The sequence below is a fragment of the Brienomyrus brachyistius genome, chromosome 3 (genome assembly GCF_023856365.1).
Source record: "Brienomyrus brachyistius isolate T26 chromosome 3, BBRACH_0.4, whole genome shotgun sequence".
Lineage (NCBI taxonomy): Eukaryota > Metazoa > Chordata > Actinopteri > Osteoglossiformes > Mormyridae > Brienomyrus > Brienomyrus brachyistius.
The window spans coordinates 6,006,239-6,018,668 of record NC_064535.1 but is presented as its reverse complement, the minus strand read 5'-3'; the positions used below and the strand labels follow the sequence as shown (position 1 = coordinate 6,018,668).

General features: G+C 47.5%; 1 protein-coding gene across 4 annotated transcripts in view; it reads left to right on the top strand.

The window, feature by feature from the left end:
- vit (vitrin) overlaps window positions 1-12,430 on the top strand; it is an 18,501-nt gene extending 6,071 nt beyond the window's left edge. Inside the window, exons 8-23 of one of the 4 annotated variants that reach the window (XM_049007503.1) lie at window positions 38-85; window positions 1,147-1,185; window positions 1,283-1,336; window positions 1,914-1,976; window positions 2,295-2,351; window positions 3,780-3,854; window positions 4,457-4,522; window positions 4,793-4,852; window positions 6,869-6,931; window positions 7,257-7,304; window positions 7,686-7,757; window positions 8,030-8,177; window positions 8,601-8,704; window positions 9,723-9,949; window positions 10,479-10,992; window positions 11,473-12,430. In XM_049007503.1, coding sequence (XP_048863460.1) covers window positions 38-85; window positions 1,147-1,185; window positions 1,283-1,336; window positions 1,914-1,976; window positions 2,295-2,351; window positions 3,780-3,854; window positions 4,457-4,522; window positions 4,793-4,852; window positions 6,869-6,931; window positions 7,257-7,304; window positions 7,686-7,757; window positions 8,030-8,177; window positions 8,601-8,704; window positions 9,723-9,949; window positions 10,479-10,992; window positions 11,473-11,651 — 1,817 coding nt within the window. In that variant the 3' untranslated portion in view covers window positions 11,652-12,430. The remainder of the gene's footprint in view (window positions 1-37; window positions 86-1,146; window positions 1,186-1,282; window positions 1,337-1,913; window positions 1,977-2,294; window positions 2,352-3,779; window positions 3,855-4,456; window positions 4,523-4,792; window positions 4,853-6,868; window positions 6,932-7,256; window positions 7,305-7,685; window positions 7,758-8,029; window positions 8,178-8,600; window positions 8,705-9,722; window positions 9,950-10,478; window positions 10,993-11,472) is intronic. The other 3 variants (XM_049007505.1, XM_049007506.1, XM_049007507.1) reach the window with 3 other exon arrangements.

Here is a 12,430-nt window from a genome sequence, read left to right as displayed (position 1 = left end):
ACCCACCTGAATTCTAATTCTGTATTGTCCGATCCAGGCAGCAGCCACCCGTATTTTGCCTCTGTGGCAGCAGCAGCCATTGCCAGTAAGTGTAGCTGTGCACCTTTGAGTCCTCGGTGGAGGGCTTCACGAGCATGCAGAGTTTGGGGTGCAACAGTGGGGTGTTGGGTCTGTCCTTTCATATACCTGACTACACATAATTTAGCTTCTCTGTGTGTGAAGTAGCTTCTGAAAGCCTGATAGATGCCTTCAAAAATGGATTCTTTGAGAACGAGTCCCACGAAAGGTAAATTAACGAAAGCACAGCGCTGAGTGTCTGTTTTCAAAGATTTAGGTTTCCCTTTCATTTAATCTGTTTGCTAACAGTAATGGAAATTGCTACACAAAAGAAGATATGCATGAAACTGTATCTGTTTATTTGCCACTTGGGTATTAAGTGGAGTTCTTTGTCAGTCTCAGTTTTAGGTGAAGGTTGACTTACTTAAACTGCCTCTCCTTGTCATGCTTGGTGGGAAGCCTAACTAAACTAATTCCTTCAGGTGTGAGGAGGAGCATGAAGAACTAACCATGGTTTACAGCAGTGTTTCCCAACCTGGTCCTTAGGAACACGTAGGCAGTCCACGCTTTTGGAGATGGGAGGGAGCAAAAATGTGCACCGTCTGGGAGGGAGCAAAAAGGTGCACCGTCTGGGAGGGAGCAAAAATGTGGACTATCTGAGAGGGAGCAAAAATGTGCACCGTCTGGGAGGGAGCAAAAATGTGGACTATCTGGGAGGGAGAAAAAATGTGGACTATCTGAGAGGGAGCAAAAATGTGCACCGTCTGGGAGGGAACAAAAATGTGGACTATCTGGGAGGGAGCAAAAATGTGGACTATCTGAGGGGGAGCAAAAATGTGGATTATCTGAGAGGGAGCAAAAATGTGCACCGTCTGGGAGGGAGCAAAAAGGTGCACCGTATGGGAGGGAGCAAAAATGTAGACCATCTGGGAGGGAGCAAAACTGTGCACCGTCTGGGAGGGAGCAAAAATGTGGACCATCTGGGAGGGAGCAGAATTGTGGGTCTCTGAGGACCAGATTGGGAAACCCTGTTTTACTGTAATCCCTAAACCATACAAATTTTCTCCTTGTTCTCAACGTTGGCTATAGGACAGACACAGAGTGGTCTCAGAGATGGGTCATCTCAAGGTAAGGAATTTCCTACAGCAGTGGGATGGGCAGAAGTAGACATGCATCCTGCTGCCTGGGAAACATCAACTAACGGTGGTAAAATTGTTCCCCAAAGCTTTCAGGGGCAGCTCCACCCATACGAGCAGATTTGCACCTCGTATCGTCCCAGGTAACTCGATCCTGATGCGTGTTGTCTGTCCTCGGCCACTTGGCAGCACCGCGCACAGGAAGTGGACGGCTGTAAAGGGATTGGGGTGTTTTTTGCGCCAGTCCTTTCACTGCTGCTCCTCCCCTGTTCCCCGCATGGTGCTCTTTGCTTTGAATGTGCACAGCTGCTCGCTCAGTGTTTACACACCTGATCGACACGGCCCACATGCTCCCTCACTGTGTTGAGTCTTTCTCCGTGCTGCATTAGGACATGCGGGTGTAACAGGAGCAGTAAATGAGCAGGTGAAGACTGCCAACCTTATTTTAGTGGGAGATGCAGGGGTGTATATAGGGGTGGGGCCACAGGGGCATTGGTGGACCCACCTGAAAGCTGATTGGCCTCTTCCCCTATCACTCACAAATTCAAAACATATTATTGGCTAATGAAAAGGTTGGCCTCTCTGTATGAATTATGATCTGTCTTATGCCTCCCACCTTTGCAAAAATCCTAGAAGTGCCCCTGTGGGGGGGGCGGGTGGAGTTCAAGCCACATGGGTCTCACACTCACCAGACCTGAGCTATTTCTTTACACCATGTAGGTCCACACACACAGGAGTCCGGAGCTGCTGTCAGGCGGCCAGCAGGCCCTGCCGTCCGCCCAGGTCAGCCTCCGTCTCACATGACACTCCCATCCCGTCCACGTTCAACCCGATTGTGCTGATCCCAAATCAGTGGGGGGGAGTGGGGATAAGAAGGCACATGATACTGCTGCAATTTAATGGCAACTAGTTGAGTGATGGGTGTATAGATTGCCGAGAGTTATGCTGAGTATGATATACGGGTTTATTTCGTTTAAGGTTGGTCTCTGTTTTAATGACATATTTTTAAAATAATTTCATAATTAGGAAGTGGGTGTCTAGAGTAGCCGGTGGGTGTCCGACATGTTCCTGAAGAGCTAAGTCTACCCCTCCTCCTCGCAGGCCGAGTGCTGCTGCCCCCCCCCGAGAGGACCCAGCAAGTGGTACAGTCCAACCCCAGTGAGTGGCTGCAGATCACATGTGCCCGTGGGCTCATGATCCATTCAGTCTGGCCATAAAATAGCCCCTCCGACGCCCTACAGAGCAGAGCGCTCAGTGTGTCGGAAAGCAGCACTGTTTTCATAAGCGGACGTGCTAATCCCGCTTTGTGAAAAGACTGAGCCCAAACGTTAACAGGTATCCTGACTGCCTCCAGCTCACTGCCAAAAATGAGTGACAGGTGACACCCCCCCCCTTTCTTCACGTAACAATGGTGGCTGCCTGCATGGTTTGAGCCCCTGTGAAGATCAAGGCCCAGACATACTGGGGGTCAAATGGGAAATGTGTTTTCCATCTTCGGCATAGACGTGCCCCCGCCAACGTGATGATGCCCCCACATATACAAGAAGAACCAGGTGACGGTTGTCCTTTGTGCTGGAGCCAGAAACCCCTATTGACAGTCGCGCTTTCATCTGTGCTATAATTAAAAAAAAATTTATTTGCCTACCAGAGTCTTTCATCCAAGATAGCTGAGAATATTCACAGTCTCGTACAGATGGACGCCATTACTGCACACAGAGCTCATGTCTGGACATTAAAACCAGCTCTGGCTGTTTCTGTCATGAGTGTGAATTCTTAACTAGGGGCCCCCCTGCTGTGATCATCTGGGTGGATGATCCCCCCGCCCCAGCCTCCGTGTGTCATCAGCAGATTAGCTGGGGTTCCCACCTTTGATGGCCAACACGGTGAACACAAGCTGGCAGTGAGGGAATCTGATGTCCTGGTTCGGGAAACACCCTGTACAAACACAGCTTGATGGTGTTTTGACTGGCCTATTCAAAGAACCTTAATAGCTGCGAGAGTTAAACAGGGTTCAGTGGGTGTCTGCTATATGCATAAGACAAAGACCGAAAATCCATTTCCCATTGACACAGAACCTTCTCTTGAATGCTGGCTCAGCTTCAGCTTCGCTTTATAACAAATTTAAAAACAAAATGATGATGTCATCATTTAGAAAACATGGATGCAGCCTACTTATGGAGTCTCCTATGACTGAGCCATGAACGCCCTGCCTGGCTACTTTACAAACAGCCGAGACATCAACTCCCAGACGGCTGGTCTTCATCTGGCTGTAGGTTTTCACTCCATTAACCAACGAACCGCTAGATTCTCCAAAGCCATGTGTTGCAATCTCCCCATCTGAGCCCTGATTGGTTAACAGAGGAAGCCCCATCTGAGCCCTGATTGGTTAACGGAGGAAGCCCCATCTAAGCATTGATTGGTTAATGGGGGATGGCCCATTTGGACTGTAGTCCTGAAAGAGCAACCCTCCTGTCTGAAATTTCAAGCGGTCCACTACCACAGCCAGCCGCTGAGGGGTCATGGATGGTCGGTTGCTTGTCTCTGTTTCTTTTCTGCAAAAAGCTGTTCTATACTTCTTCCACGCAGCTTTTTCCAGGAGGGAATGGCCACCCTCCTCGCACCAGCACCCAGATCGATTTGGTGCCCCAAGACGACCAACAGGTATCACATGCAATGGAAAAGCAAAGGGAAGAAAAGTTCTTGTGAAAATGAAGCGGAGAGAGTTCGGGACTCACTTCAAAGTGTGATTCAATGCATAATTGAATATACACTTACTTTAATAACATAGGCGTAATCACTTCTAATAATAAAATAATTTAGTGGCCAGAATTGTGGAAACACTTCCAATTCTTAGAGATTGCAGAACGTTATTCAACTGCTTCTCCAGTTACTTATTTAATCGTCCAATGTATGATATTTGTAATATTCTTTGATTATTTATAAACGTTACTGCCAATATTTGTGTAGTGATTTTTAAAGCCCGAAATGCTCACAATTTTGGCCACTAGTGTAGATTATAAAAAGTACTTCACAGATAACAATAAGCCCGAATTAAAACCCCTCCCTGTGGCTGTAATTGCCGAGCTTTTTGTTCACAAACACAAAAGTTGCAAGCAAAGAGAGAATATTACTATATTACTTATATGAAATGCAAGTAAACTGCAAAGAACTGCTGAGTAATAAGCTGTTATGCGGTGTCACAGCTGGCTGTAATAAAAAGGGATCATTAACTCTTCCGCCCAATCGTTTGCCTCCATGTTCAGATGTTAGTCACTCGACTCTGGACAGGGGGAACACCTGGAGCCAGCCGGACACGCGCCTGACTGCAGGTGAGGTGAGGAGCAGGGGGTGCTGTCGCAAGTCGCCCTCTGTTACCTGCCGATATGTTCACGCATTATTTACATTGCCTTCTTGATTCTGTCAGCATGTCGGTCATGAAACAAGCTGCCAGGAGTTAAAGGTGAGATGGAATGTGTCATGCATGAAGTGCTTTGACTGGCTTGGGCTTAGCAAATCACGGTCAAGTAGATGGGCTTCCTCCCAGAATGCACCAGGAATCTCTGCTGATGCTTACAAGCCACCTGCTGTTTCCCCATCAGTACGGAACCACAGACCAGATGCCTCTGATCTTGACTGGCGCTTTGGCTATGGACAGTATCGTAAGTAAGCATTTGTTTCATTACAGGGCAGAAGTGTCAAACTGGGTAACTGACAGAGTCATATTCAAAACCCCCAATGTATTTGTGGGCCAACTCAGGCATTTATGTAGTTAACAGTATGACCCAAACTTTGCACTTATTCAGTTCTTCAGTATATGTAAATAACATTTATAAATGTGAACTTCATAGTCACTTGGTTTTCCCCCACAGTCTAAAAACATACTAAGGATAATTGGAGTTATCAAATAGCCTGTAGGTATGCATGTGTGAGTGACTGGTGTGTGTGAGTGGATGGTGTGTGAGTGTGCCATCCATCCATCTTCTCGAACCTCTTACCCTATTCAGGGTAGCCTGGGTCAGGGAAGGACCTAGAGACTGGGCAAGAACCCGCAGAAGATCAGATGTACTGCAGTGTTCACAGTAGCTAGATGGAGTAGGCTGGTGGGGGGGGGTGACATAGTTGGGCAGGCACATGGAGTAAGGGGGCTGGGGGGCAACCTAGGCAACCAGGGACGAAATAGGCAGCAGGTAGGACTAGGTGGGCAGGAGAGGTGACACAGATGGGCAGGCAGATGGGCTCGGTGGGCAGGAGATGACATAGGTAGGCACATTGACTGACTAGGTGGGCAGGGGGACAGATGGGGTACATGGGTGGGCGACCTAGGCAGACAAGGGGGGTGACATACGCGGCATTGCAGTTTTACTAATAAATAGTATTTTTTGAATAATTATTTAAAGAATCCAGTTTTCCCTGTTGTACCAAACTGTGACCCCAAAACCAACGTTTGTACTGTTGCGCCCCAATTCTGGGCCATTTTAAACAGAATTTTAAATGATTTTGTAAGCCAAAAGGAACTGTGCTGCAGATGTGGCCCGCAGGCCTTCAGTTTGACATGTTTTAGGGGATCTTTTTAAAAAACACTGTCCTTTACTTACCAGTGTAAGGTCTGCTCGGGTTTACAGGAGGAGAATTTACCAGTTCTGACGTTTGCGGCTGAACGGTTCCCCGGTTCTAAAACGAAACAAGAATTTACGGCCCAAGACAACCATAACAGGGATGCCTGAAGCACTCTGTGGAACCAAAAACAGCTTTGAATAAGTGCAAGCTTTCCAGCATCGGATAACTGGTGCTCAGAAACATCTCAGCGTACTGGCTGCAGAGAACAATGTGGTCAGGCTGGGTCAGTTTACATTTTTTACCAAAAAAAACCAGCAGAAGCCAGATATGTCTACTTCGTTTTTTTAAGCATTACTGTAGTTAGACCCCATAGATCACGGCTGTTGTGACTTTAGTACTGAGAAGCTGCTCAGAGGAAGAAATACAGACTTTGTTTGGGGAGTAAGTAAGTTATTAATGTTAATTAAGGTGTTAAGATAATAAGGCGGGGGTGAGTTGTGTGCAGGATGTCATTCCTCCCCCCATTATGCATCTGCATAGGAGGCAGGCGGTTCTGTCTCTCAAAACCTTTTCAGTTTTTAAGCAGCTAGTGAAGCTTCCGCTTGTCTAAATAAGGATGGCAGTGGAATCTTTAGTTCGATCGAGGTTTAAAACCAAAAGTATTCTGTGGGTTGATTTGAGGAGTCTGTCATTTTTAGCATCAAGGTCATTTTAGATACCAATGAACTACAGGTTGTAAATCATGGGAGCGCAGGGTGGGAGGGGTGCGGGATGGGAGGGGCAGGGAGGCGCCACAAATGAAGCAGTGACAAGACAGTAGTACGGCATCTGCGCAGCCTGCTTTTTTAGTTTTATTTATATATTTTCCTGGAGATTACAGGGCGCATGCTGCATATATATATATATATATATATATATTTTGTTTGTAAGGCTCCAGAAGGCACCAGAAGATTAAAGTGAGCTAGTTTGGAATCGTTCTGGAGCAGCTGCTGTGGGATGCAGCCGCATGGACCGAATGAGAGCTGTAGAATTGGGTGCCGTCTGGTCACGGCGGGGGGGGGGGGAACGTTCAGTCAGAAAGCTGCATGCTCACCCCCTTCCCCCTCACCCCCTTCCAGCCTCTAGGTCAGGGGAGCCAGACCGTACCCGAAAGCTTCACCCAGAGGATACAGTCACCAGAGGTAGGCCCCCCCTCCCTGAAAAACCAGTTATTTCCTCCTGTTTGCAAACCATCATGTGGCTCAGCCATCACCTTGCTGCCGTGGATGTTAGCTGTGGCAGGCTAATGCTAAAGACATCAGTTTGTGTGCCGGCCTTTAGTTTCAAGCCGCCTTCGCTACATCGGCTAGCGTGAGGATGCTGCCATCTGGCAGGTTTTGGTGTATCTACATAAACTTTCGTCTTCTTGTGCCATAAAACACTGCGGCGAGCCCGGCTCCCTGTTCGCTTTCGTTAATGACCCTGAGCTTTTGTTAACACATCACTGATTAAGAATCTCCAACACAGTTGAGCCCGTCGAAGCCTGGAAGCCTGAGATTAACCCCTTCGATGCAGGTGAGTGCCGCTCGCTCGGGCTTTTGGGCCATGAGTTTGCACAGGTAAGAATACGCTAAGTAGAGAGTGGTCGGCTTATCTGTCAGTTATTTGTCCAGTGGGAGACCATGGTTGGTGGAGATGATAAGGTCAAGGTGACCCCATCCTACGCTGCTACATTTTCCTGTGTACCTCTGCTAGCAGCAGTCGAAATAATCATTTCTGAGTCCAGATCAGCTTCTGCCGAATTACGTTTATGGTGGCAAATTCAGATGATAAATGAGGCACCTTTTTTCCTAATAAGAATTGAGGTAGACTGACAGAAGCTGTGGCAGATGGCATGCTGGCATTGGGAATGGCCGTCTGGGGAGACACTCAGTGGGTTTACTGTGTTTCTCGCAGACTTCAGCGTCCGTGAGCAGGACTCCCTGCCCAAGACCCCAGATCCAAGTCCAGTCTCACAAGGAGATCCAAGTAGGTCGCCTTGCTGCCTGTTCAAAATCATTCTTCATAGTTAAGCTCTGATTGCTCTTTCATGACCATTGGCTCACTTATTCCCATTCAACAATCCTGTATTTTTCAGTTATTATAATTGTCCTGCCTATAAAGGAAATGACTACTTGATTATACAGATACCAAAACCAGTTTAGACATTTGTATGTCAGTTTCTATTTTCTTTTATAAAAATTTTTATCAGTCTGTCACCTTTTTCCAAAGATTTTTGACATAAACATGCCGCCCCTCAGACTGCAAGGTGGACATTGCCTTCCTGGTGGATGGCAGCTGGAGCATCGGCAAGCGCCGTTTCAAAATCCAGAAGGACTTCCTGTCCATGGTCTCACAAGCCATCAACGTGGGCATCTCTGGGCCCATGATGGGCATGGTCCAGTACGGGTAAGACCTGTGGGAGACGCCCCCCCCCCCCCCCGATGCGTGTTCAGAAGTGTGTCAGAGGGACACGAGACAAAATACAGTATGATGCACTTTCAGATCAGCAATGAAAATGAGCTAAATCAGTCAGGTCAGGTGCTCTATGGATTATATGCCGTTAAATGTTTGTCTAGGAATAAATGGTGCATTAAATCCATTCTCATACAGAATGGATACAGAGTGATGGAATAGAGGAGAGAGTGGGTCCAGTAGCATACAGAGAAGGCCAACAAATCCTGTTCACCAGAGTGCTTCTCTCTCCCCCAAGGGGAGTTAAATTAGCTTGGATTTGTTAATGCTTTTGGGGGGGGGGGACTCTCACTTGCATATGGTGGCTTTGGAGAGAGATCATAAATGTTTTGTGTTGCTTTTATTGCGGTGGGACAGGGATGACCCTGTGACAGAGTTCAGTTTGAAGGCGCACACTAGCTCAAAGGACCTGAAACCAGCAATAGACAAGATCGTCCAGAAGGGGGGGCTGTCCAATGTGGGTGAGTGGGTTTTGCTGCCTGAATTTGGATGCATTGAATTTGCTATCCTGAATAACCCTCCACTGGTGAGCCCTCATGTCTGTGTCCATGTTTTCACTATGTTTGACAGCAAATTATCAGGCAAATTGTTATACAGTATAGTGGTTTTATTATTAAAAATAAATTTAGTGTGGCGGGTTAGGGAGTGATTCGATTTTTGCAGAAATATCTCTCTCCGGTGTTTACAGCTAAAATCGGTCATTTAAGAATTTTGCCTGTAAAATTAGTTTCTGTGAAAAGTTCTGTGACGCAAATTTCCGACATGTTCAGTAGTGAGACTTAGCATCAGTCTCCTAGTTTTATTTGGGACAGTTTGATACAAACGACTTAACGAAAAAAAATAAATAATCATTTGGTTTGAATTATGCCAGCTATTTATCCGGGATTGAGTCTAAATTTACCATCCTACTGCTGTATAAATTACAGACCTCTCCTGGGGGGTCCGCCTTCACATGGAGCTGCCCCCCCCTCCCCCAATGAAGGAGTGCCCATGTTGACGTTCCCTCCCATGCCAGATGTTTTCTTGCCAACCGCATACAAACAAGCTTGTTTGTTTCATGCCGATGTCAACAAGCCCCTGAAATCCCCCCTCCAGTCACCCATATATTTTTGTGTAAATTATACTTCCAGCGCCCTTTGAAGACCGACGTATTGGCACTGTGGCAAAAACACACATAGTTTAGTAATTAGTACTATTGTTGCACCAGTGCATGAAACTTATGCATTAATTACCATACACCTGTATACAGCAGAGGGCAGTAGTGAGCCAAGAGCTGGGGATATCCTGGACTGGGCGCTGGTCAGTCACGGGGTGTACAACACACATGCACCTTAAAGGCACCACCCTGTCTTGATCAGAACTACTAAATCTTAACATCACCACTCCAACCACCATCATCCCTTCGTACCTGCATGACCCGCCTGTATGTCGGCGTTGCTGCCTGAAGCAGCTGAACGCTCCCCCGTTTGGTCCCCACAGGAAAGGCCCTCGCCTATGTCAACAAGCATTTCTTCTCCGATGCCAACGGCAACCGAGGCGGCGCGCCAAATGTGGCCGTGGTACTAGTGGACGGCTGGCCTACAGACAGGGTGGAGGAGGCGTCCCGCCTGGCCCGGGAATCCGGCATCAACATCTTCTTCGTCACGGTCGAGGGGGCCGACGACAATGAGAAGCAGAACGTGGTGGAAGCCAACTTCGTGGATAAGGTGACACGAGCGGAGACAGAGTCACAGCACATCCGTGCACATGCGAAACGCACGATGCAGCTCAAACATACCACAGGCGGCATTTAGGAATCCAGGACATGGAACCTGATTGGCTACAGGATCGTGGAATTAGGAGGGAGGGGGCACGTATGGAGCTGTTAGAGCAGGGGTAGGGAACCTGATCCATGGAGAGCCGATGTGGTTGCGGGTTTTTGGGATGGCCTTTCAATCAGCCAATAACAGTGGATTCCAAGGACTGGAGTTGAGAATCGCTGCTTTATTATTGGCTGATTGAGAGGCCATCCCAAAAACCCGCACTGGCTCTCCATGGATCAGGTTCCCTACCCCTGCGTTAGAGCAAAACATAGCTGAGCATAAACCAAAAGCGATCTTTGATCCTTCTGCCTAATTGCACCTAACGGACATGCAGGTTGCTGCAGTTAGACCATTTACCATTTTAAGCTGCGCTAGTTTCTTTAGGGAAAATGAAACTCTGGTTGGTCTACATCTCCATTCCTTTACCGATTAGGCGGTGTGCAGGACCAATGGCTTCTTCTCGCTGCCTGTGCCAAGCTGGTTCGGGCTCCGCAAAGCCGTGCAGCCCCTGGTGAAGCGCGTGTGCGACACGGACCGGCTGGTGTGCAGCAAGACGTGCCTGAACGCCAACGACATCGCCTTCGTCATCGACGGCTCCAGCAGCGTCGGCACGGGCAACTTCCGCACCGTGCTGCAGTTCGTGGCCAACGTGACGCGCGAGTTCGAGATCTCGGACACGGACACGCGTGTGGGCGCCGTGCAGTACACCTACGAGCAGCGACTGGAGTTTGCCTTCGGCCAGTACAACACCAAGGCCGAGCTGCTGGCCGCCATCAAGCGCATCAACTACTGGAGCGGCGGCACCAGCACAGGAGCCGCCATTACCTACGCCGCCGAGCAGCTCTTCAGCAAGTCCAAGCCCAACAAGCGCAAGATCATGATCGTCATCACCGACGGGCGCTCGTACGACGACGTCAGAGCGCCCTCCCTGGCCGTCCGGCGTGCTGGTGCGTGGAAGATTCCCCTGGGGGTGGGGGGCTGATTTTCTAATTAGCCAGTCTTTTCCCAGTCCGGTCCTCAGGGACCCCTAAGACAGACCACATTTTTCGGACAGTCTGGGGGTGCCCAAGGACTGGATCGGAAAACACTTCCTATTCACACAATAGGTCATCATTCCTGGGCCATACATAGTATCCTTTTAAGGCAACAGAGCATAGCAGTTAAGGGATGGGGGAAAATGAAGCAGGATGTCCAGACATGACAGCCATCATATCTTTGAGCAACAGACAGGATTATTTTGAATCAGTAACCATACAGCTGTGAAAATTCCTATTACATAACATTAAGTAATTAAAGAATTTACAAATATCGGGCACCACACGTTTGCACTGTACATACCTGTGTATGTTCTGCCAGCCAACCAGTTGAGGTGTGTAGGAGGTAATGGACATTAACCAGGTGCCTGGGTCCCTCTCCGCTACACTCAGGTGTGATCGCGTACTCCATCGGCATCGCCTGGGCTGCCCAGGATGAGCTGGAGGACATCGCCACCGACCCAGACAAGGATCATTCTTTCTTTGTGGACGAATTCGACAACCTCTACAAGTTTGTACCCAAGATCATTCACAACATCTGTCAGGAGTTCAACTCCCAGCCACGGAACTGACCAGGCAGTGGAGGTGGAAGGAGGTTCACTGGACTGGGTAAGTGGTGCCTTGGATTGACGGCCTTCTATAGCCCTGGATTTCCTTCTCTTTACATGTGGGGGCCTCCAGGCTCAACTTCTAGCATTTTACAGGAATATTCCAGGTGGGCTAAAACATTATGGATATCTTTAGGATTTTGTTAGTCTGGTTATAATGACTTTAACAGATTCACTTTGAAACATAGCAATGATGAAATCATGTCTTGTGATCAGATATTGTTGATCTTCAATAGTGAGATGAGGCTTATTTCTTAAAGTGAGGAAGTAGAAATAATGCAGAAGAGGAGTTGTACACACTGCTTCGCGCCTTTTGTCGTTCTGTTAAAGTTCTGCTTCTCAGAGAGACCTACTATGTACAACTTAATAGCACTTCTGCCTCCAACTTGGGACCATCATAAATATTAAATTCATCTAGGCCCAATTTGCAATGGTGGTCAGTTTCAGAAAAGGGAAAAAAACACATTACCATTGTATTACTTTCTCATACGGTCCAGTAACTGCAATTGTGCTTTACAGTTAACAGGCTGATAAAATGATTGGATTTTTATTTTTATTTTTTTTTTAAACTTAATTGCCGTCCTGTTATCAGGTCATGATGCAAGTTATTTCATAGCAAACATATTTATACAACTTCTCACCCTATTTGTACATATGCATATTAAATCTTGCTTGTGATTTTTTAAATATCCGAAATATTAATAGTATTGTACTGGAATTTTTAATAAAAAATATTAAAACAC